Source organism: Saccopteryx leptura, chromosome 11 (assembly GCF_036850995.1).
Source record: "Saccopteryx leptura isolate mSacLep1 chromosome 11, mSacLep1_pri_phased_curated, whole genome shotgun sequence".
Lineage (NCBI taxonomy): Eukaryota > Metazoa > Chordata > Mammalia > Chiroptera > Emballonuridae > Saccopteryx > Saccopteryx leptura.
Window position 1 is genome coordinate 57,210,989 of NC_089513.1, and position 23,733 is coordinate 57,234,721.

The 23,733-nt window shown below is 43.8% G+C and overlaps 1 protein-coding gene across 9 annotated transcripts in view; it reads left to right on the top strand.

Annotated features, from left to right (window-relative positions):
- Nucleotides 1–23,733, top strand: part of RALBP1 (ralA binding protein 1) — a 167,649-nt gene that overhangs the window by 59,495 nt on the left and 84,421 nt on the right. For 7 of the 9 annotated variants that reach the window (XR_010747396.1, XR_010747397.1, XM_066353155.1 and 4 more), the window contains exons 7-11: nt 7,136–7,243; nt 13,378–13,499; nt 13,752–13,875; nt 17,344–17,560; nt 17,958–18,004. Coding sequence is in view for 7 of the 9 variants with exons in the window: in XM_066353155.1 (XP_066209252.1) it covers nt 7,136–7,243; nt 13,378–13,499; nt 13,752–13,875; nt 17,344–17,560; nt 17,958–18,004 (618 nt within the window). In the remaining 2 variants the exon portion in view is untranslated. Of the gene's footprint in view, nt 1–7,135; nt 7,244–13,377; nt 13,500–13,751; nt 13,876–17,343; nt 18,920–23,733 lie in introns of those variants that run through there. The other 2 variants (XM_066353157.1, XM_066353160.1) reach the window with 2 other exon arrangements.

Here is a 23,733-nt window from a genome sequence, read left to right on the forward strand (position 1 = left end):
GACCATGTAGCATTACCCATGTCTTTAAATGAAGAGTCTGTGACTAGACAGGACTAATGCAGGTTTGGCTTTCATTCTCTTGCTTTTGCATTTTTCTTGGATAAAGGAATTATGACGTAACAAACAAGAGACAATTACAGAGAGAGATGGTTGATTACTATTATTTTTCTTGATGTTCTCTTTTCATGCCTTCTCTTTAATTTGCAAAATGCTCAGATGCTCTCTCAGGTGGTTTTCAACTTTGAGGAATAAAGATAGAAGTAAATAATTCATTATATTTACAGATTAAAGATAAGAAAACCATAAGATCACGTCAATGGATATAGAAAAGCATTTGGGAGAATTCGACATTTACTCATGATAATAAGTCAGCAAACAACATTGCATCTGTGAAAAATTTTATGACTCGATATATTTAATGGTGACAAAATTTTAAATGTTTTCCCCTAAGATTGGGTGTACAGGCAGGATTTCAGCTCTTACCACTTGTATGCAACATTGTACTGGAGGTTTGTTCAGGCCAATGCAATAAAGCAAGAAAAAAAAAAAGCATACAGATTAAGAGAGAAATGTCTATGTACATGACATGATCGCCTATATATAAAATCCTATGGAATGTATAAAAAACTGGTAAGTGAATTTAGCAAGGTGGTAGGATACAGGGTCAGATACACAAAAGCTTATTGTATTCCTATTTATATCAGCAGTGAACAATTTGTATTGAACCTAAAAAGAAAAAAAGATAGATCTAAATAACGTGAAGTGATATATCCCAATGTTGTTAACATGTTAGGTTTTCTCACATTGATGTGTGGATTCAGTCCCAATCAAAATTATAAACAGGTGGGTTTTGAGAAATTGACAAGATCTTCTAAAATTTATGTGGAAATACAAATGACTTAGATTACCTTAAATAATTTTGGAAAAAAGAAAACATTGGAAGACTCTCACTGTCTTGATTTTTTTTAACTTAAAAAAGAATTGATTGATTTTAGAGGCAGAGAGGAAGATGGGAGGAGAGAGAAACATCGATTTGTTGTTTTACTTATTTATGCATTCATTGGTTGATTACTGTACATGCCCTGACTGTACATGCCCTGACTGAGGATCAGATCTGCAACCTTGATGTATGGGGACACTACTCTTTAACTGAGCTACCGGGCCAGGGCCTTCACATTACCTGATTTTAAGACTTACTGTGGCCCTGGCCAGTGGTGCAGTAGATAAGGTGTTGTCCTGGAGTGCTGAGGTCACCAGTTCAACCCCTGGGTGGCAAGCTCCATCCCAGGATGGTGCCAGTTTGAGACCTGGTCAGGGAACATATGAGAAGCAATCAGTGGTTATACAGCAAAGTGGAACAATGAGTTGATACTTCTCTCTCTCTTTCTCTCTCTCTTCCTATCTCAAAATAAAAGTAAAAAGTATTTTTAAAAAAGAGACTTATGGTCCTAGCTGGTTGGCTCAGTGATAGAGCATCAGCCTAGTGTGTAGATGTCCTGGGTTCAATTCCTGGTCAGGGCACACAGGAGAGGGGACCACCTGCTTCTCCACCCCTCCTTCTTCTCTCACTTTCTCTCTCTCTTCTCCTCCTGTAACCATGACTCAGTTGGTTCGAGCACATCGACTCGGGTGCTGAGGATGGCTCTGTGGACCCTCTGCCTCAGGCGCTAAAAGTAGCTCGGTTGCGAGCATGGCCCCAGATGGGTAGAGCATCGATTCCAGATGGGGGTTGCCCGGTGGATCCTGGTTGGGGCACATGTGGGAGTTTGTCTTTCTGCCTTCCCTCCTCACCTGGAAAAGAAGAAAAAATAATTTAAAAAGAAAAAAGAAAAAGACTTATGGTGAATGTACAGTAATCAAGGATAGACATATAGAATAGTGTCATAAATAGACCCACACATATAAAGGCAATTAATTTTCAACAAAGATGTAATGGCAATTCAATGGGGGAAAGATTTTCTCTTCAACAAATGGTGCTGGAACAATTGGATATCTATTGGATATATGCAGAAGAATCTTGACTTTTTCTATACAATGTATGTATAATAAAATTAACTCAAAATGAATCATGCACTAAAACCTAAAGAAAACATCCAGGAGAAAACACTGATCTTACTGACTTGCTTAGGCAGTGATTTCTTAAATAGGACTGTAAAAGAAAATTTGAATACATTGCATTTCATCAAATTTTAAAGCATGCTCTTCAAAAGACACTGGTAAGAAAATGAATATGCACAGTGCTCTCGATGGTTCCTCCAGATCTGTCTTTTCCTTCAACAGTGTTTATGGAACAGACCCAAGACACATGCCCCTTCTTTCAGCCTCTGACCACCCTCCAACCTCATTTCCAGCCCACCACCTTTGGAACCACCTCAGTCATCCTCCACCTCTGCGACCAGCACTTAAACTCCTGATTCCTGGACAACCGTCAGCTCCCAAATTTGTTAGAATTATTCCCTGAAGTGCAGGCTGCTGTTAACTGCCTGGTCCGCCTGCATCTGCAGGCCTGCTACACTGCTACCTCTCTATGGGCTTCTAGTTCCACTGTGACCATGTGGCTCTGGAGCGTGTGGGCCACTTCTCCATGAGTTGGCTGAGGAGAAGTGTGAGAGTGCCAAGGTCTCTTAAAGATGCAAAACCAGTTGGCTCAGTGGTAGAGCATCAGCCTGGCGTGTAGAAGTCCCAGGTTCAATTCTCAGCCAGGGCACAGGGGAGAGGTGCCCATCTGCTGTTCCCCCTCTCCTTCCTCTTTATCTCTCTTCCCTCCTGCAGCCAAGGCTCCATTGGAGCAAAGTTGGCCCAGGTGCTGAGGATGACTCAATGGCCTCCACCTCAGGCGCTAGAATGGCTCCGGTTGCAATGGAGAACGCCCCAGATGGGCAGAGCATCGCCCTCTAGTGGGTATGCCGGGTGGCTCACAGTCTGGCACATGTGGGAGTCTGTCTCTCTGCCTCCCCACTTCTCACTTCAGAAAAATAAAAAAGGATGCAAAACCAATGCAGTGGCCACCTTCTCTTTCAAGATGTTCTGAAGCCTTCCCAAGATGGGTGGGGTAAAACCAGGATGCCACCATGGTCATGGAGAAGAACCTGAACCAGGCCCTTTTGGATCTGCATGCTCTGGGCTCTGCCCGCACAGAGCCTCATCTCTCTGACTTTCTGGAGAACCACTTCCTGGGTGAGGAGGTGAAACTTATTATGAAGAAGATGGGTGACCGTCGGACTAACCTCCACAGGCTGGCCGGCCCCCAGGCTGGGCCGGGCCAAAGTATCTCTTTGAAAGTTCACCCTCAAGCACAACTAGGAGCCTTTGGAGCCCAGAGGTCTTTGAGGGGCCTGTCTACATCAGCCTGGTGTCTGGCTTTTGCCTGAGCCTTTCTCTCTGAAACCACTAACATCCTTTTAACCACCCTGAGCTCTCTTCCATGCATTGGGTCGAATGGAAATGGTAGAGCTTTTTTTTTTTTTTTTTTCAGCAAAAAAGAAGGATATGCAAGATGAAGCTGTGTCAAAATATTTGCAAAAACCATGTATCTGGAAAACCCCAAAGAATCCACAAAAAGACTACTAGAAACAATAAGCCAATACAGTAAGGTCGCAGGATACAAAATTAACATACAGAAGTCAATAGCCTTTCTATATGCCAACAATGAAACAACTGAGAAGGAACTCAAAAGAATAATCCCCTTCACGATTGCAACAAAAAAAATAAAATACTTAGGAATAAACATAACAAAGAATGTAAAGGACTTATATAATGAAAACTATAAACCATTGTTAAGGGAAATCGAAAAAGATATAATGAGATGGAAGAATATACCTTGTTCTTGGCTAGGAAGAATAAATATAATCAAGATGTCTATATTACCCAAAGCAATATACAAATTTAATGCAATTCCCATCAAACTTCCAATGACATTTTTTAAAGAAATAGAGCAAAAAATCGCCCTGGCCGGTTGGCTCAGTGGTAGAGCGTCGGCCTAGCGTGCGGAGGACCCGGGTTCGATTCCCGGCCAGGGCACACAGGAGAAGCGCCCATTTGCTTCTCCACCCCTCCGCCGCGCTTTCCTCTCTGTCTCTCTCTTCCCCTCCCGCAGCCAAGGCTCCATTGGAGCAAAGATGGCCCGGGCGCTGGGGATGGCTCTGTGGCCTCTGCCTCAGGCGCTAGAGTGGCTCTGGTCGCAATATGGCGACGCCCAGGATGGGCAGAGCATCGCCCCCTGGTGGGCAGAGCGTCGCCCCATGGTGGGCGTGCCGGGTGGATCCCGGTCGGGCGCATGCGGGAGTCTGTCTATCTCTCCCTGTTTCCAGCTTCAGAAAAATGAAAAAAAAAAAAAAAAAAAAAAAAAAAAAAAAGAAATAGAGCAAAAAATCATCAGATTTATATGGAACTATAAAAAATCCCGAATAGCCAAAGCAATCCTAAAGAAAAAGAATGAAGCTGGGGGCATTTCAATACCTGACTTCAAACTCTATTATAGGGCCACGACAATCAAAACAGCATGGTATTGGCAGAAAAATAGACACTCAGACCAATGGAACAGAATAGAAAGTCCAGAAATAAAACCACATATATATAGTCAAATAATTTTTGATAAAGGGGCCAACAACACACAATGGAGAAAAGAAAGCCTCTTCAATAAATGGTGCTGGGAAAACTGGAAAGCCACATGCAAAAGAATGAAACTGGACTACAGTCTCCCCCCCTGTACAAAAATTAACTCAAAATGGATCAAAGATCTAAACATAAGACCTGAAACAATTAAGTACATAGAAGAAGACATAGGTACTCAACTCAGGGACCTGGGTTTTAAAGAGCATTTTATGAATTTGACTCCAATGGCAAGAGAAGTGAAGGCAAAAATTAATGAATGGGACTACATCAGACTAAGAAGTTTTTGCTCAGCAAGAGAAACTGATAACAAAATAAACAGAAAGCCAACTAAATGGGAAATGATTTTTTCAAACGACAGGCCAGATAAGGGCCTAATATCCAAAATATACAAAGAACTCATAAAACTCAACAACAAACAAACAAACAATCCAATAAAAAAATGGGAAGAGGATATGAATAGACACTTCTCCCAGGAAGAAATACAAATGGCCAACAGATATATGAAAAGATGCTCATCTTCTTTAGCTATTAGAGAAATGCAAATCAAAACGGCAATGAGATACCACCTCACACCTGTTCGATTAGCTGTTATTAGCAAGTCAGGTAACAGCAAATGTTGGAGAGGCTGTGGAGAAAAAGGAACCCTCATACACTGTTGGTGGGAATGTAAAGTAGTACAACCATTATGGAAGAAAGTATGGTGGTTCCTCAAAAAACTGAAAATAGAACTACCTTATGACCCAGCAATCCCTCTACTGGGTATATATCCCAAAAACTCAGAAACATTGATACGTAAAGACACATGCAGCCCCATGTTTATTGCAGCATTGTTCACAGTGGCCAGGACATGGAAACAACCAAAAAGCCCATCAATAGATGACTGGATAAAGAAGATGTGGCACATATACACTATGGAATACTACTCAGCCATAAGAAATGATGACATCGGAACATTTACAGCAAAATGGTGGGATCTTGATAACATGATACGAAGCGAAATAAGTAAATCAGAAAAAACCAGGAACTGTATTATTCCATACGTAGGTGGGACATAATAGTGAAACTAAGAGACATTTATAAGAGTGTGGTGGTTACGGGGGGGAGGGGGGAATGGGAGAGGGATAGGGGGTGGGGAGGGGCACAAAGAAAACAAGATAGAAGGTGACAGAGGACAATCTGACTTTGGGTGGTGGGTATGCAACATAATTGAACAACAAGATAACCTGGACTTGTTATCTTTGAATATATGTATCCTGATTTATTGATGTCACCCCATTAAAAAAATAAAATTATAAAAAAAAAACAAAAAAAAACCATGTATCTGATAGAGGACTTAAACTAGACAACAGTATATTTTAAAAAATCAGCTTATATAAGGCAAAACAGTTCATATTTTTAGATTGAATATTTTAAGAGTGGTTTTAGGTGCACAGCAAAATTGAGAGGAAGGTACACAGAGTTCCCTGTACCCCTCCCCAGTGCACATGCACAGCCTCTGCCGTCATCTTATCCCAAACCAGAGTGGTGCTTTTATTACAGTACACATGTGCAAAGATGCTCAACGTCATTAGTTATTAATGAAATAGAAATTAAGATCACAATGAGATGCCACTGTACACCAACCAGAATGGCTAAAATTAAAAATACCAAGTGTTGACAAGAATGTGGAGCAACTGAAACTCATATTACTCTTGATAATGCAAAATAGTACAGTAATTTTGGAAAACAGTATGACAGTTTCTTAGAGTTAAATATATGGTTACCATATAACCAAGCAATGCTACTTTTAGGTATTTAAGAAAGCACATATATTGATACAGAACATATACAAAATGTTCATAACAGCTCTAGTTATAATTGCTCAAAAGTAGGAAGGACCCAGCTGGTGAATGGATAAACAGATTGGGGTGTATTCACACCATGGCGTATCAGCAAACAACTGCTACAAACAACAAAATAGATGAATCGTAAAAACATTATCTATGTGAAAGAAGTCAGTTGAGAAAGACTACTTACTGATTTATTGAATGTATGAAATTCAAGCAAAAGCAAAATTAGAGCAATGGAAAGAAGATCAGTGGTTGCCAGTCAGTGACCAGCAGATAGTAGAGGAGCCCAAGTATATTTTGTGTGGTGATAGAAGTGTTCCATATCATGATTGTGGTGGTGGTTACTTAACTGTACATTTGTGAAACTAATTGAATTGTATGCTTAAATTCCCTCTCCTGTCCCCCAACAACAACAAAAAGTGTCATTGAAGGTAATTCGTGTGGAAGGGTTCCAGAAATGGGTGAGCACATTAACCAGAATTGCACATTTTTCACACTGTAGCCACAAGTTAAGATCCACCTGTTATTTTCCAAGCCTGGTTAACAAATGCCCACCTATCCAGATGGTTTCTCAACTGTTAATGTTATTTTTTTCAATTCTAGGAAATGAGAAGGAAACTTCGACAGTGGTGATGGTGTGAATTTGTTGTATGTGTTACATTGGCTGACTGTTTTCATCTCTTTCCTAACAGGAGTGTGAAACCAAGATTGCACAAGAGATAGCCAGTCTTTCAAAGGAGGATGTTTCCAAAGAAGAAATGAATGAAAATGAAGAAGTTATAAATATTCTCCTTGCCCAGGTAAGCTAAACCTTTTTCTCTATTTTGCAAGCTTCTTTATAAAAAAATAAATGAAAATTGTATATATTTAAAGTATGCAACATGATGATTTGGTATACATGGTGAGATTACTACAGTCAAGTTAAACATTATCTTCTCCCATAGTTAACTTTTTCTTTTGTGATGAGAGCATGTGAAATCTCAGTATATTTTCTTTTCTTTTTTTTTATTTTTTTTTATTTTTCCAAAGCTGGAAACAGGGAGAGACAGTCAGACAGACTCCCGCATGCGCCCGACCGGGATCCACCCGGCACGCCCACCAGGGGGCGATGCTCTGCCCCTCCGGGGCGTCGCTCTGCCACGACCAGGGCCACTCTAGCGCCTGGGGCAGAGGCCAAGGAGCCATCCCCAGCGCCCGGGCCATCTTTGCTCCAATGAAGCCTTGGCCGCGGGAGGGGAAGAGAGAGACAGAGAGGAAGGGGGGGGGGGGTGGAGAAGCAAATGGGCGCTTTTCCTATGTGCCCTGGCCGGAATCGAACCCGGGTCCCCCGCACGCCAGGCCGACGCTCTACCACTGAGCCAACCGGCCAGGGCCTACTCAGTATATTTTCAATATTCAATACAGTATTAGTAACTATTGTCATCATGCCTGTACATTAGATCTGTAGGCATACTCATCCTAACTGCAACTTTGTGTCTTTTGACCAACTTCTCCCCATTTCTCCCACCCCTTAGCCCTTGGTTACTACCTTTATAATCTATATTGAGTGTGACTTTTTTTTAGATTCCACATGTAAGTGAGATCATACAATATTTGTCTTTCTCTGTCTGGCTTATTTTACTTAGCATAATAGTCTCCAGGTCCATCCATCATGCTGTCGTAAATGTCAGAACTTCCTTCTTTCTCATGGCTGAATAGTATTCCTGTGTGTGTGCATCTTTGTTGATCGGGTTTTTTCATATTTTGGCTCTTGAATAATGCTGCAATGAACATGGTAGTGCATATATCTCTTCAATATTCTGCTTTCATTTTCTTTGGATATGTGTTCAGAAATGGGATTATTGAATTATGAATGTTCTGTTTTTATTTTTTGAGGAACTCTCTTAATGTTTTTCATAATGGTAGTGCCAATTTACATTCCCACCAGCAGTGTACAAGGGTTCCTTTTTTTCTGCATCCTTGTCAACACTTATCTTTTGTTTTTTGTTAACAGCCGTCCTAACAGGTGTGAGGTGATGTCTCATTTCCCTGATGATGAGTGACACTGCACATCTTTGATACATCTATTGGCCATTTGTGTGTCTTTTGAGATGTCTGTTAAGTCCTTTGCCCATTTTTAAATTGCATGCATTGTTTCTTGCTGTTGAGCTGTTTGAGTTCCTTATATGTTTTGGATGTTAATCACTTAACACATGTATGGTTTTCAAATATATTCTATTCCATAGGTTGTCTCTTCATGCTGTTGATTGTTTCCTTTGCTGTGCAGAAGTTGTTTAGTTTGGTGCAGTTCCATTTGTCTATCTTTGCCTGTGTTTTGGGGGTCATATCTTAAAAAATTACTCAGCCTGACCTGCGGTGGCGCAGTGGATAAAGCGTCGACCTGGAAATGCTGAGGTCGCCGGTTCGAAACCCTGGGCTTGCCTGGTCAAGGCACATATGGAAGTTGATGCTTCCAGCTTCTCCCCACCTTCTTTCTCTGTCTCTCTCTCTCTCCTCTCTAAAATGAATAAATAAAACTAAAAAAAAAATTACCCACACCAATGTCAAGGAACTTTTCCTCTGTTTTAATAGTTTTGTGGTTTCAGGTTTTCCATTTAAATTTTTAATCCATTTTGAGGTTTGTTTGTTTGTTTTTTTAGAGACAGAGAGAGAGAGAGAGAGTCCGAGACAGAGACGGAGAGATGAGAAGCATCAATCATTAGTTTTTCGTTGCGACACCTTAGTTGTTCATTGATTGCTTTCTCATATGTGCCTTAACCGCGGGCCTTCAGCAGACCGAGTAACCCCTTGCTTGAGCCAGCGACCTTGGGCTCAAGCTGGTGAGCTCTTGCTCAAACCAGATGAGCCCGCGCTCAAACTGGTGACCTCGGGATCTGGAACCTGGGGCCTCCGCATCCCAGTCCGACGCTCTATCCACTGCGCCACCGCCTGGTCAGGCTTGAGGGTTTTTTTAATATGCAGTATGATAAGGGTCTAATTTCATTCTTTCGCATGTGGAAAACCAGCTTACCAATATCATTTCTTGAAGGGACTGTTCTTTCCTTATTGGGTGTTTCTGGCACCTTTAGTCAAAGATCAGTTGACCATAAATGTGTGGATTTATTCCTGGGCTCTCTGTTGTGTTATATTAGTTCTATATATCCAGTTATAAGCCAGTACCATACTGTTTTGATTATTATAGATATGTAGTCTATTTTGAAATCAGGTAGTGTAATGCCTCCAACTGTGTTTATTTTGTTTAAGATTGCTTTGGCTATTTATCAGTCCTTGTGGTTCTATATGAAATTTAGGATGTTTTTCTATTTCTTTGAAAAACACCATTGAAACTTTGATAGACATTCCATTGAATCTATAGATTGTTTTGGGTGTTATGTACATTTCAACAATATTATTTCTTCTGATCCATGAACATAGAGCTTCTTTCCATTTATTTATTTTCAATTTCTTTTATCCATGTTTTATAGTTTTCAGTGTATAGATCTTTACTCTTGTTAGTTAAATTTATTCCAAGTATTTTTTGATGCTGTTGTAAATAGAATTGTTTCTTAATTTCTTTTACAGATAGTTTATTGTTAAAATGTTGTCAGAATGCAAATGATTTTGAATGTTGATTTCATGTCCTGCAACTTGACTGAATCACACATTTATTATTTCTAACAGTTGTTTGATAGAGTCTTTAGGGTTTCTACATGTAAGATCATGATCAGCTACAAACAGAGACAGTTTACTTTTTTTCAATTTGGTTACCTTTTATTTTAAATTGATCGATTCTTTAGAGAGAGGAAGGGGGGGAGAGAGAGAGAGAGAGAAAGAAGCATTCATTTGTTCCACTTAGTTGTGCGTTCATTGGTCACTTCCTGTATGGGCCTTGACCAGAGCTCGAACTCTCCATCTTTGTGTTTTGGGACAGTGCTCTAACTGACTAAACTAACTGGCCAGGGCGTATTTCTTTTTCTTGTCTAATTACTCTGGCTAGGACTTCCAGTTGAATTTTGTCAGATTTTTTTGCATCTTTTGAGATGATCATTTGATTTTTATCCTTCATTCTGTAATGTGGATTGTCACATTTTTTAGTATGTTCAACCATGCTTGTATTCTAGAGATAAAGTCCACTTGATCATGGCATCTGATCTTTTGAATGTGTTGTTGAATTTGTTTTGCTTCTATGTTGCTGAGGATTTTGCATCTGGGCTCATTAGGGATATTGGCCTGTAATTTTATTTTTTTGTAGTGTTCTTGTCTGGCTCTTGGTGTGAGGGTAATGCTGGCCCCGTAAATGAGTTTAGGAGTGTTGCTTCCTCTTCAGTTTTATGTAAGAGTTTGAGAAGGACTGGCATTGTTTCTTTAAATGTTTGGTAGAATTTACCTGTGAAGCCATCTGGTCTGGGTCTTTTGTTGATTGGGAAATTTTTGATTACTGATTTAATCTCTTTACTTATTGGTCTGTTTAGATTTTCTGTTTCTTCATGATTCAGTTTTGGTGGGTTGTATGTTTCCAAGAACTTTCACATTTCTTCTAGGTTATCCAATTTCTTGGTGTATAAATATTCTTAATAGTCTTTTTATAACCCTTTGCATTTCTATGGTACCAATTGTAATGTTTCCTCCTTCACTTATAATATTACTTATCTGATAAGTTTTATATGTTGTGTTTCCATTTTAATTTGTCTCAAGGTATTATTTTGATTTCTTCTTTGACCCATTGGTTATTCAGGAGTGTGTTGCAAGACTTATCATCTGATAATTTGGAAGCTCAACTATAGAATATGAGTCTTCTAATCAAACTTGTAAGATGATTTTGAAGTTTTAGATAGACTCTGACTGTTGTTTGCCCTGCCTTTATACAGAATAGGGCAAAAGTAATTTTATAGTTGTGAGTATGTGGAACAGAGTTTATTCTTGTATTATTATTTATGTGGAACAGAGTTTATTCTTGTATTATTATTTATTACTCATTGTGTTTTCCATATAAACAACTGTAAATTTACTTTTGTCCCACCTGTATGGTGTTTATTTAAATGTCAGCTGGAGCAACTATATTCTACAGATTGATTGCTTCTTATTGGACACTATTCTAGTTGCTTTACTTAATCTTATTTCATCCACACAGGTCTGAGTTACAAGTATTTTCCCTAATTTACAGATTACTATTATATGTTTCACATTACTGATTAGACTTTAATAAATATTTAAAACATGTTCTTGACCACACAAAGTTTGGTATCCTTGAAAATGGATCAATACAGATAGTTGTTACTAATAGCACTTCTTAGATATTTTGATTTTATTCTTTGCAGGTGAAAGTCAGTTGTTGATGAATTTTTATTTTTTTCCTTCATTGATTTGACATATAGCTCTTGAGTGTGTATTCCAGGAATAGGGCTAAGATGAGCTCCTTTCCTCTTTGCTGAGTTTGTCAAGTTAAACTTAGCCTGTTCTAGAAATACCCAGAGGGTAACCTATGAGGAATGAAGATCTAGGCTCTGACAACATAGTCTGTGTTTCCAGAATCTCATGTATGTGGGATACCTAAATCCTATTAAGTTTTAGTCCTTTTCTGTCACTTCTTCAAAATATATACTTTGTTTTGCCTAGCAGGAATACATAACTCTTCTCCCCTGAAGAGAGAGTGAGGTCCCAGATTATGCCTTTATTTCAGGATTTTTAAATATGGTATTTTTTGGACATAAACATGTCTGTTTAGAAACATGTGGGGAATACTGCATATTTTATCTAGGAGAAAACTTCCTTGTGCATATTGGGGGCCTTTAGTGCTTCACTTTAGAACTTGACCAGTGTGTCTTTCAGTTTGATCACAGGTACTTATCCTTTTGATACCTGTTAGTTTGGAAAGAAATGCTTCTAGCTCTCATTTCCAGCCTTACATCTCTGTTGCCTCATAAATTTTGTCTGTGTTTGTTCTTTATGTTGGAGGGGCTTATATCTTGGGTGAATAGGGATTTTTTTCTCTTTAGTCATTTGATCAGTTTTAGAAATGCATGTTCTGTTAAAGCACAATATTTACTGTTGGATGTTATCTCTAGGGAGATGGTTTGAGAAGGATGGTGACTTGTGGTGAGAAGAGATTCCTTTTGTGAACATCTTCCCTTCACAGGATCTGCTGTGCGCTGATGTTAACACCAGCTGTCCATGCCTTCGGGTCTTCTTTTTTCAGTGACACTATTTGAGGCCACCAGGGCCTGAAAATAGCCTCTCCCTTGATTGAGAAGGGAAGGCACTCAGAAAGGACTGGAAAGCAGGTTTGAACTTCGGCTTGGGGCCCAGTGTTCTAGCCCCATACAAGCTTTTGCAAAGTGAGAACATGGACTCCTATGCAGCATTTTTTTTTAAAATTAATTTATTTTTTACAGAGACAGAGAGAGTCAGAGAGAGGGATAGACAGGAACAGACAGATGGGAATGGAGAGAGATGAGAAGCATCAATCATTAGTTTTTCATTGTGCGTTGCAACACCTTAATTGTTCATTGATTGCTTTCTCATATGTGCCTTGACCACGGGTCTTCAGCAGACCGAGTAACCCCTTGCTGGAGCCAGCGACCTTGGGGGGTTCAAGCTGGTGGGCTTTTGCTCAAACCAGATGAGCCCGCGCTCAAGCTGGTGACCTCGGGGTCTTGAACCTGGGTCCTCTGCATCCCAGTCCGACGCTCTATCCACTGCGCCACCACCTGGTCAGGCCTACGCAGCATTTTATGGCTTGACAAAATCGAGTCCTTCCTCCCAGATGACTTAGTTTTCCTTCTCTCAAAGGAACCATTTCTTGGCAGTAAGGAAACCTGTGTTTTAGTCCAACAACCTTTCCCGTAACTTGTATGTTATATGTATAGGGATAGAGTTCAAGTCAACAAGGAGACCCCCATAGACACATTTCCCAGACTCATACTCCCAGAGGTGTTCACCGCGGTCCTTATTTTAGGAGAATGAGATTCTGACTGAACAGGAGGAGCTTCTGGCCATGGAGCAGTTCCTGCGCCGACAGATTGCCGCAGAGAAAGAGGAGATCGAGCGCCTCAGAGCCGAGATCGCCGAGATTCAGAGGTAAGGAGAGGCAAGGGTTTGGACGCTGCCGAGAATGTTGACTTAAATATCAACATAATGGTCTCAGCTAAGACTTCTGTAGAAAAGAATGAGACATACAAAGTTAATCATCCTAAGTTTCTTACTTATTAAGTATATATTAAAAATGGTGTATGAGGTTGACTTGTGAACGCCCGGTAAACCTGGAAACAGGCAGGTATATGGACAGCAGATTTTCTTGGTTGTCTGTAAAGTGTCCCCCCTGTTCCGCAGCCGCCAGCAGCATGGGCGCAGCGAGACGGAGGAGTACTCCTCTGAGAGTGAGAGCGAGAGCGAGGACGAGGAGGAGCTGCAGATCATCCTGGAGGACTTACAGAGACAGAATGAGGAGCTAGAGGTGAGTTTGGGGGGAATAACCAAAACATACACTAACTTCTAGAAAGTTGTATTGACTACATATTTCTCCTTAGAATTAAAAAAAATTTTTTTTAATTGATTTAGAAAGAGAGAGGAAAAGAGAAAGAGAAACCTCAGTTTGTTGTTCCACTTATTTATGCATTCATTGGCTGGTTCTTGTATGTGCCCTGAGTGGGGATCAAACCCTCAACCTTGGTGTATTGTGACAATGCTCTAACCAACTGAGCTAACTGGCCAGAGCATCCCCTTAGAATTTTTCTTAACCTTGGTAACCAATTGGGACAGCTGAGTATAGAGGAGTTTAAGGGGACATTTTACCAAAGAATATGCAGGGCAGAAGCTGACTGATGGCCGGACAGATGGCATAGGTGTGGCCTTGTCAGAAGTGTGACTTTTCCTGACTAGTATACCACACAGACCTTTCTCTCACACCTAAAGGTGAGCCTCACCTGACTATGCCAGTTTGAGCAGCTTTGAATAATCTGGTCTGTGTTCTCAGAGAAGATGAACAGAGAGAGAAATGCTAGTGCAAGAAGGAAAAATCCCTGAATCTCTGTCTGGGAGAAACGAGGGACAGAATCTTCTCTTGGTCCTCAACCTGTAAAGCAGCAGGTGAGAGTAAACTTGGCATTAGGAAACTGAGAGACATTTGTGTGCTTAAAAGAAAACAAGGCCCTGGCTAGTTGGCTCAGTGGCAGAGCATTGGCTTGGCATGTGGATATCCCCGGTTCAATTCCTGGTCAGGGCACACAGGAGAAGCGCCCATCTGCTTCTCCACCCCTCTCCCTTCCCCTTTAGTCTCTATCTCTGTCCCTCTTCCTCTTCATCTCCCACAGCCATGGCTCAATTGGTCTGAGCACATCAGCCCTGGGCACTGAGGATAACTCCATGGAGCCTTCGTCTCAGGTGCTAAAAATAGTAGTTGTGAACATGGCCACAGATGCAGGTTGCTGGCTGGATTCAGGTTGGAGCACATGCAGCAGTTTGTCTAACTCCCCTCCTATCAACTTGGAAAAGAAAAAAGAAAAAAAAAAGAAAACAACAAAATTAATCTTTTTTTTTTCTTCTTTTTTTTTTTTTTTGTATTTTTCTGAAGTTGGAAACAGGGAGGCATTTAGACTCCTGCATGCGCCCGGCCGGGATCCACCCGGCACGCCCACCAGGGGGCGACACTCTGCCCATCTGGCGCGTCGTCGCTCTGTTGCAACCAGAGCCATTCTAGCGCCTGAGGCAGAGGCCATGGAGCCATCCTCAGCGCCCGGGCCAACTTTGCTCCAATGGAGCCTTGGCTGCAGGAGGGGAAGAGAGAGACAGAGAGGAAGGAGGGGGTGGGGGTGGAGAAGCAGATGGGCGCTTCTCCTGTGTGCCCTGGCCGGGAATCGAACCCGGGACCCCCGCACGCCAGGCCGATGCTCTACCACTGAGCCAACCAGCCACGGCCCAAAATTAATAATCTTGATTAGACTTTTCCTCCTACCCCAAATAAAACATTGTCTCCAGGTGTTTTGCCTAAGGGTTGAGAGAGAGGCCCGTCTCAGACAGGAACTGAAGAATAGTAAAACTGCTTTGTCCCCCTCATCCAGGTACATTCAGCTGTTGGGCCAAACCAGAGCTACCCACCCCATAGAAAATTAGATGAGTTCCATGTAACCCCCCGCTCCCCGCCAGAAGTCCTCTCCACAGAACCTTTGAACAGAGCTCACAGGGGCTGCCCACTGAGGCTCAAGGTCAAGACACTCGCCAGGGCTGTGCAGCCAGGGGTGTGGTGGGAAGAGCGGAGCAGTGCTGAGACCTGGGCGGCCACAGAGCTCCCATTCTTTAGAAAGGCTTCACATTGGTGCCTTGTTTTGCTTTCTTCACATTTTACAGATCATATGAGAATCCTAAGTAGGAAAACATATTCCAGAATTATAGTATTTGGAATACAAAGAGAAACTCTTATGGTTTGAACAAGATAGTTATATATCTCATCTAGAAAACAGCCAGGTCTACCATCCTCCATGCGGTTTTCCAGTTGGGGTCTAAAGTGGCTGCTGTAAGTCCTGTGCCCTCTTGAGTCAGCAGGAAGCGGGGGAGGAATGAAGAATGCCAGTTGTTGCCTGACCTGTGGTGGCGCAGTGGATAAAGCCTCAACCTGGAAATGCTGAGGTCGCTGGTTCAAAACCCTGGCCTTGCCTGGTCAAAGTGCATGTGGGAGTTGATGCTTCCTGCTCCTCCCCCCTTCTCTCTCTTCTTCTCTCCCTCTCTAAAATGAATAAATAAATAAATAATATATATATATATATATATATATATATATATATATATATATAAATTAAAAAAAAAAAGAATGCCAGTTGTCAAGGGCAAGATGCACAGGTAGAGCCCAGTGCTGCTCCTACCCTGTTAGCAAAGGCTTGGTCGCAGGGACACAGGTAGCCGGGAACGAGGCTGGGAAATGCCACATGAGGAAGGGCGGGGGCATTGTGCAGCCAGCCCCGCCAGGGACAGAGGCTGGTGGGGATTTGGGATTGGCTGTTTTGCGTTACCTCAACTTGGCTGAACAAGTGTAGATAATTTAGGACTGATAGTCATAGTTTTTTGTGGTTTGGCTAATTAAATAGCACAGTTCAGATGTAAAGTAATGGTTTTTGACCCTGGCTGATTGGCTCAGTGGTAGAGTGTGGACCTGGTGTGTGGATGTCCCAGGTTCGATTCCTGGTCAGGGCACACAGGAGAAGTAACCATCTGCTTCTCCACCCTCTGTCTCCCTCTTCTTTCTCTTACTGTCTCTCTCTTCCCCTACCACAGCCGTGGCTCAGTTTGTTTGAGAGAGTTGGCTACGGGCACTGAGGATAGCTCCATGTCCTCCACCTCAGGCGCTAAAAAGAAAAAAATTCCCTTGCAGACCAGCAGCCCCAGCTGGGCAGAGCCTCGCCCCCTAGAGGGCTTGCCGGGTGGATCCTGGTCAGGGCGCATGCGGGAGTCTGTCTCTGCCTCCCCCACCCCACTAAAATATATATTTTTTAAAGTAATGTTTTTCACAACAGACAAAGGACATCCACTTCTGAGACAAATCTAAGCTATAGGCTTGTCTCTAATTTCCCCCTGTAATTGATACTAGAGTCACTTTTATCTTCCCTTATTTAAGGCTGGTCAGGGGCTAGTTCAAAAACATAAATCTATTTTAAACATTAGAAATGTTAATTTATTAAACCAGTTTTCTATTGGTACATTTATATTTTCTGGATATGCTTAATATTTTGTATTTCAGAACAGTTTGTATCTTGAACTTTTATATACCTTGGTTGTATATTCATGTTCATGTCTTCCACTTCACAACTAAATTAACTAAAAAAAAAAAGATTCTTACATAGGATAGATACCCTTGCGAACTGTTCTCTGCTCTGGAAGCATTGTAGTTTTGACCTTCCTGAGTGACAGTGGCTCTTTTCTGTCATTCCTCAAGATTAAGAACAATCATTTGAATCAAGCAGTCCACGAGGAGCGCGAGGCCATCATCGAACTGCGCGTGCAGCTCCGCCTGCTCCAGCTGCAGCGAGCCAAGTCGGAGCCGCCCGCCCAGGACTGCGGCGAGCCCGAGCGGCGCGGGGGCGGGGGCGCCGTCCAGCCGCCTAGAGATGGCGCCCCAGAGACGAAAGCAGCTAAAGAGCAGCCAAAGGCAGGCAAGGAGCAGGCCAAGCCGTCCCCGAGCAGAGACAGGAAGGAAACACCCATCTGAGCATCCTGTGGGTCATGGAACCCTCCGGGCCCAGCAAGACCTGTGCATCTTACTGTAATCCCGAGAGTCAGACTGCACACCTCTCTGCTGTACATTCTGTAAAGATCTCTTCTTCTCAGAGACGCTCCCTTCTCCACGTGTGTGACTTCTCCGCGTCAGGCTCAGGTTCCAGGGGAGGAGGCAGCCGGGCACTCGCTGTGGGCTGACTGGAGGGGACAGACAGATGAGTTTTCCAGATAGCTTATTTGAAAATTAATTTTCTTTGTTAACTTAAAATAACTATTTTAATCCTTGAGTGGCTTCTTTTTAAACCAAAAATCATCTTTGCTTTTTTATTACAGCAGAATCAGGATGTCTTTCTCTCGTTCCAGGGGAGGAACCGAACAAGGTAAACGCTGTCCCTGCCTTGTGGCTCGCCCCACAGTCCCACCCTCCAGGGTCACTGCTTACCTAGTCACTCTTGCTTGTGCCTTTTATGCCTTTTTGGTGCAGATTCTATCATGGGGAGCTGCCTCATGTTTCCCGAGTGGCCAGACGGCTCTTACGGGGGTTACCTTCACTCACTCTTGTCACCCTCTCCTCTGACAGTTTGAAAACACAGTCCTCGAGCCTGAGTCACCAGACTGGCCTAGTTGGTCACAGACAGAGCTGCCTGGCCCAGTGTGGAGGAGGGCCACCTGCTCTTTCTGGCTCCTCCCAGGCCTCATTGCTATTATTTGGCAAATGCTTTTCACTAGGTTGTTCCTCATTAGCCTCCTTGACCTAAGGAGTCCACACAAGATCTGTTCTCAAACCAGAACTCTTTCATGTGACTGACCTTCCATTAAAAACAGAATGACGTAGATTGCTTGCTTGGGCTGGAATGTAAATGTCTCTTTGCCTAAATAAGCCATATATATGCTGTTAAACAGAAGTTCTCAACTACCCATGTTGTCCCAGTGAACTTGCTGATGGACTCCCAATTGATGAGATTGAACAGTAGAAAAAACATTTCCTTTTAATGATCGCTGTGATCCCTGACCCCATTTTCTTGCTTTTGTCACTTCCCTGGTGACCTGAGGGGTCTGGGAGGCCGACTGTCAGGCACCTGTGTTCAGTCACGCTTGGCTCTGCGGGAACAGATGGCACCACGAGGCGGTCAGCTCTCCTGGCTGTGGAGACGCACAGTCGAGGTGATGGGAACTCTCCCCCGAGGGCTCTGCCCTCTCCTCCTCCTAGTTAGTATTTATTTTCAACACCTGTTTGATGCGGTTTTTTATCCTCTGCCTATTGCACTGTTGTGACTTGTTGGCCATTATTTGATTTTTGTACGAAAAAAAGCTTTGTTATAGAAATCAGCATACTATTTTTTTAAACCTGGAGAGAAGATATTATGGTGACTGAAAATATGGTCAGGTGTCAAATATAAATGTATAAAAGCCTTCTTGTCCTATTGGTCATGTTACACTCATTTTGTATTTGCTGGCAATATTTGAGGTTTCTTTTTGTTTATGTAAACTTTTATTTCTATCAAGGTGTCATGGATTTTTAAAATTTAGTATTTCATTACAGTTGTTTCAGTGTTGGTTAACTAATTTTTGCCAGGACCATTATTGAACAAGCAAATAAATTCAACAGCCATTTGAGAAAAAAATGCTTCTCATTTTTTATATACATTTTTGCTTTGAAATCATTGAGTGTCCTATGGCTGTCAAGGAGGTGATTTAATATTTAAGGTCCCAGAGTGAAACAAAGTTGTAATTCACTGTGCGCTGTACCCAGCAGAGCAGTGCCCTCTCCCTGGTGCCCAGCAGAGCAGTGCCCGCTCCCTGTACCCAGCAGAGCAGTGCCCGCTGCCCTGTACCCAGCAGAGCAGTGCCCGCTCCCTGGTGCCCAGCAGAGCAGTGCCCGCTCCCTGTACCCAGCAGAGCCAGTGCCCGCTCCCTGTACCCAGCAGAGCAGTGCCCGCTCCCTGTACCCAGCAGAGCAGTGCCCGCTCCCTGGTGCCCAGCAGAGCAGTGCCCGCTCCCTGTACCCAGCAGATCCAGTGCCCGCTCCCTGTACCCAGCAGAGCAGTGCCCGCTCCCTGTACCCAGCAGATCCAGTGCCCGCTCCCTGTACCCAGCAGAGCAGTGCCCACTCCCTGTACCCAGCAGATCCAGTGCCCACTCCCTGTACCCAGCAGAGCAGTGCCCGCTCCCTGTACCCAGCAGATCCAGTGCCCGCTCCCTGTACCCAGCAGAGCAGTGCCCGCTCCCTGTACCCAGCAGAGCAGTGCCCACTCCCTGTACCCAGCAGATCCAGTGCCCACTCCCTGTACCCAGCAGAGCAGTGCCCGCTCCCTGTACCCAGCAGAGCAGTGCCCGCTCCCTGGTGCCCAGCAGAGCCAGTGCCCGCTGCCCTGTACCCAGCAGATCCAGTGCCCGCTGCCCTGTACCCAGCAGAGCCAGTGCCCGCTCCCTGGTGCCCAGCAGAGCAGTGCCCGCTCCCTGTACCCAGCAGAGCAGTGCCCGCTCCCTGTACCCAGCAGAGCCAGTGCCCGCTCCCTGTACCCAGCAGAGCAGTGCCCGCTCCCTGGTGCCCAGGGTCTGCGGCAGCCTCCCCGCCCCACCCGGACTGCCCCCGCTGAGGGAGCACGTCTGCACAGCCCGCTGACTGGGGTCGGGGCTGCAGCTGCCTCTGGGAGCGGTGTCCTGGTTCCATGCAAAGCGAGTGTTGCCCTTCCAGCATGATGCACAGATCAGCTGGTCCAGCTTGGCAGAGAGTGGGTTGGTTACTGCACCGTCGCTTTCCTGATGGGTCTGTCTGCAGATGACCTCGCTGGTGCTGGTCAGGTGACTCCTGAGGGACTGGTTTGAGATTCCATTCCTGGGAGAGCTGGGACTATTAAATCTTAGTTTGGTGATGTGAGGCTTGGCATAAGCAACTCCATTTTGGGCCTCTTGTCTTGTTTTTCACAACAAATAGGAAACTGAGGCTCAAAGCAGGGTGTGACCCACAGTTGACTGTTGTTGCCTACAGTGTTACCACATGTCCCTGAGACGGCTGAAGCACATCTGTGCAGGCACTGTGGAACCAGAAGTTCTGCTGGGTCACACAGACTGCCACAGGGAGGGTAAAGAGCATGTTTTCGGGTGAATGGGATGCCAGAGCTCCAACAGAGGGCAAAGAGTGGCGACAGTTCCAGCTACATTTAGAGAAAGCAAGAGCCAGCACTTCGGGAGGGTGTGTGTAGCCTTCTGAAAAGGTTGTACCAGTAATTTTTTAGTTTTCACATGGGGATGAAAAAAAGAATTTACTATTACTCAGATTGTGCCAGTGACTTTTGCTGTGGGCCTTCGTGAGCAGGGAGCCAGTGGTGTAGGAGGAGTGGGAAGTTCTCTGGAATGATACGTGAACTAACTTGGCTCTAGTTGCTGGAGCCTCCCAAACACATGCATGACGCAGGGGCAGCTCCTGCAGGGACGAGGGGCCCGGGGGAGGAGAATGCTGGAGCCCCCTCGGTCCAGTCTGTTCACTTAGGTTAACCTAACTGGGGGTTCTCATGTGACCTAGATACCCTGTTCTATTTGGATTTCAGATCCACAGTGACCAATACTTGAATACAAGGATGTCCCATGCAACCCATAATTAAGAATCCTGTTTTGGGGGGTTTTAAGAGCCCTTTTGCCTAAAACAGTAAACTCAGTGAAACCTTTTCTGGCTTTTCTCTCCTGTATTTTTATATTTTTTTTATTTTTTTTTTTATTTATTTTTTTCATTTTTCTGAAGCTGGAAACAGGGAGAGACAGTCAGACAGACTCCCGCATGCGCCCGACCGGGATCCACCCGGCACGCCCACCATGGGGCGACGCTCTGCCCACCAGGGGGCGATGCTCTGCTCATCCTGGGCGTCGCCATGTTGCGACCAGAGCCACTCTAGCGCCTGAGGCAGAGGCCACAGAGCCATCCCCAGCGCCCGGGCCATCTTTGCTCCAATGGAGCCTTGGCTGCGGGAGGGGAAGAGAGAGACAGAGAGGAAAGCGCAGCGGAGGGGTGGAGAAGCAAATGGGCGCTTCTCCTGTGTGCCCTGGCCGGGAATCGAACCCGGGTCCTCCGCACGCTAGGCCGACGCTCTACCGCTGAGCCAACCGGCCAGGGCCTGTATTTTTATTTTTTAAGTCTGGCTGCCCTGAATTTTTCAGCTAGCATCTAGACTGATAATGCCTACCACGAAAGGTTACAGTGATCCTAGGTACTGTACAGGCAGTTATTGCTTGAGAGAAACAGAAGAGGACCTAATGTAACCGAAAGCTGCCGTATTAAGTAGGAGAATTGGGAGAGAATGGATTTAGAATGGATCAGCTTTGGATTTTCGCCCCAAGTGTAAAAGTGTGGGATGCTCGCTAAGTCCACGCACCTGTTCTGACGCTGGCGCTGTGGGCTGCGGGGTGTGGGCACAGGTGGAAGCTGCTCTCTAGTAAAGATGGGGAGCCAGACAAGAGTCTGGGCAGCGGGAGGAAGTCATCCTAGGACGTGTGCCTGGCTGGCCCATGCTGCTTCCGGTCACCTGCAGGGAAGCTGCCACTGGATGTCCCTAGGCTCTGGGCTCAGCAGCTGTGCTCCCGTCACAACTGCTGTGACATTGAACGCATCTTAAAGCATTCATCTGCAATAGGAAAAAAATTCAGTTATTAAATGTTTAACAATCTTTTGACTATTGTGCTGTTGAATGGAGAGTGTTAATTTGGGAGAGGTAAGACTCCTTATCTACAGATTCTACTAGGGCCTTGTTATTTTAAAGTGTCATTTTTTTATTTTTAGAAATTAAGTTTAATGGGTGTGACATTGGTCAATCAGAGTACATAGGTTTCAGGTAAACACTTCTATAGCATTCAAACTGTTGATTGTGTTGTGTCTATCACCCAAAGTCAAATCACTCTCTGTCACCATATACAGTGTGTCCGTAAAGTCATGGTGTACTTTTGACCGGTCACAGGAAAGCAACAAAAGACGATAGAAATGTGAAATCTGGCCTGACCTGTGGTGGCAGTGGATAAAGTGTCAACCTGGAAATGCTGAGGTTGCTGGTTCGAAACCCTGGGCTTGCCTGGTCAAGGCACATATGGGAGTTGATGCTTCCGGCTCCTTCCCCTCCTTCTCTCTCTGTCTCCCCCCCCCCTCTCCTCTCTAAAACGAATAAATAAATAAATAAATAATTTTAAAAAAGAAAAGAATATAATTTGGCTTGAGATATATTAAAAAAAAAAAAAGAAAGAAATGTGAAATCTGCACCAAATAAAAGGAAAACCCTCCCAGTTTCTGTAGGATGATGTGGCAGCATGTGCGCATGCACAGATGATGACGTAACACCGTGTATACAGCGGAGCAGCCCACGGCCATGCCAGTCAAGATGTGGACGGTACAGAGGAAAGTTCAGTGTGTTCTGTGGCTCGCTAAATTTGAATCCGTGACCAAAGTGCAACGTGAATATCGGCGCATTTATAACGAAGCGCCACCACATAGGAATAACATTACTTGGTGGGATAAGCAGTTGAAGGAAACCGGCAGTTTGGTGGAGAAACCCTGTTCTGGTAGGACATCAGTCAGTGACGAGTCTGTAGAGGCTATACGGGATAGCTACCTAAGGAGCCCTAAAAAATCTGTGTGTGAGCCCACATCAAACTGCACTGAATTGGTATGAAACTGGGAGAGTTTTCCTTTTATTTGGTGCAGATTTCACATTTCTATCGTCTTTTGTTGCTTTCCTGTGACCATTCAAAAGTGCACCATGACTTTATGGAAACACTGTATTTGTTTCTCCTTACTCCCCTCCCCACACAGTCCCCTCCTCCTGGTAACCACTTCATTTTATCTATGTTCATGAATCTCAGTTTTATATCCCACTTATGTGTGAAATCATACAGTTCTTAGCTTTTTCTGATTTACTTACTTCACTCAGTATAATGTTATTAAGGTCCATCCATGTTATTGTAAATGATCCGATGTCATCATTTCTTATGTCTGAGTAGTATTCCATTGTATATATGCACCACAACTTCCTTATGCAATCCTCTATCGAGGGACACTTGGGTTGTTCCATTTATTGGCCACTGTGAATAATGCTGTGATGAACACCAATGTTTTCAAGTTTTTTGG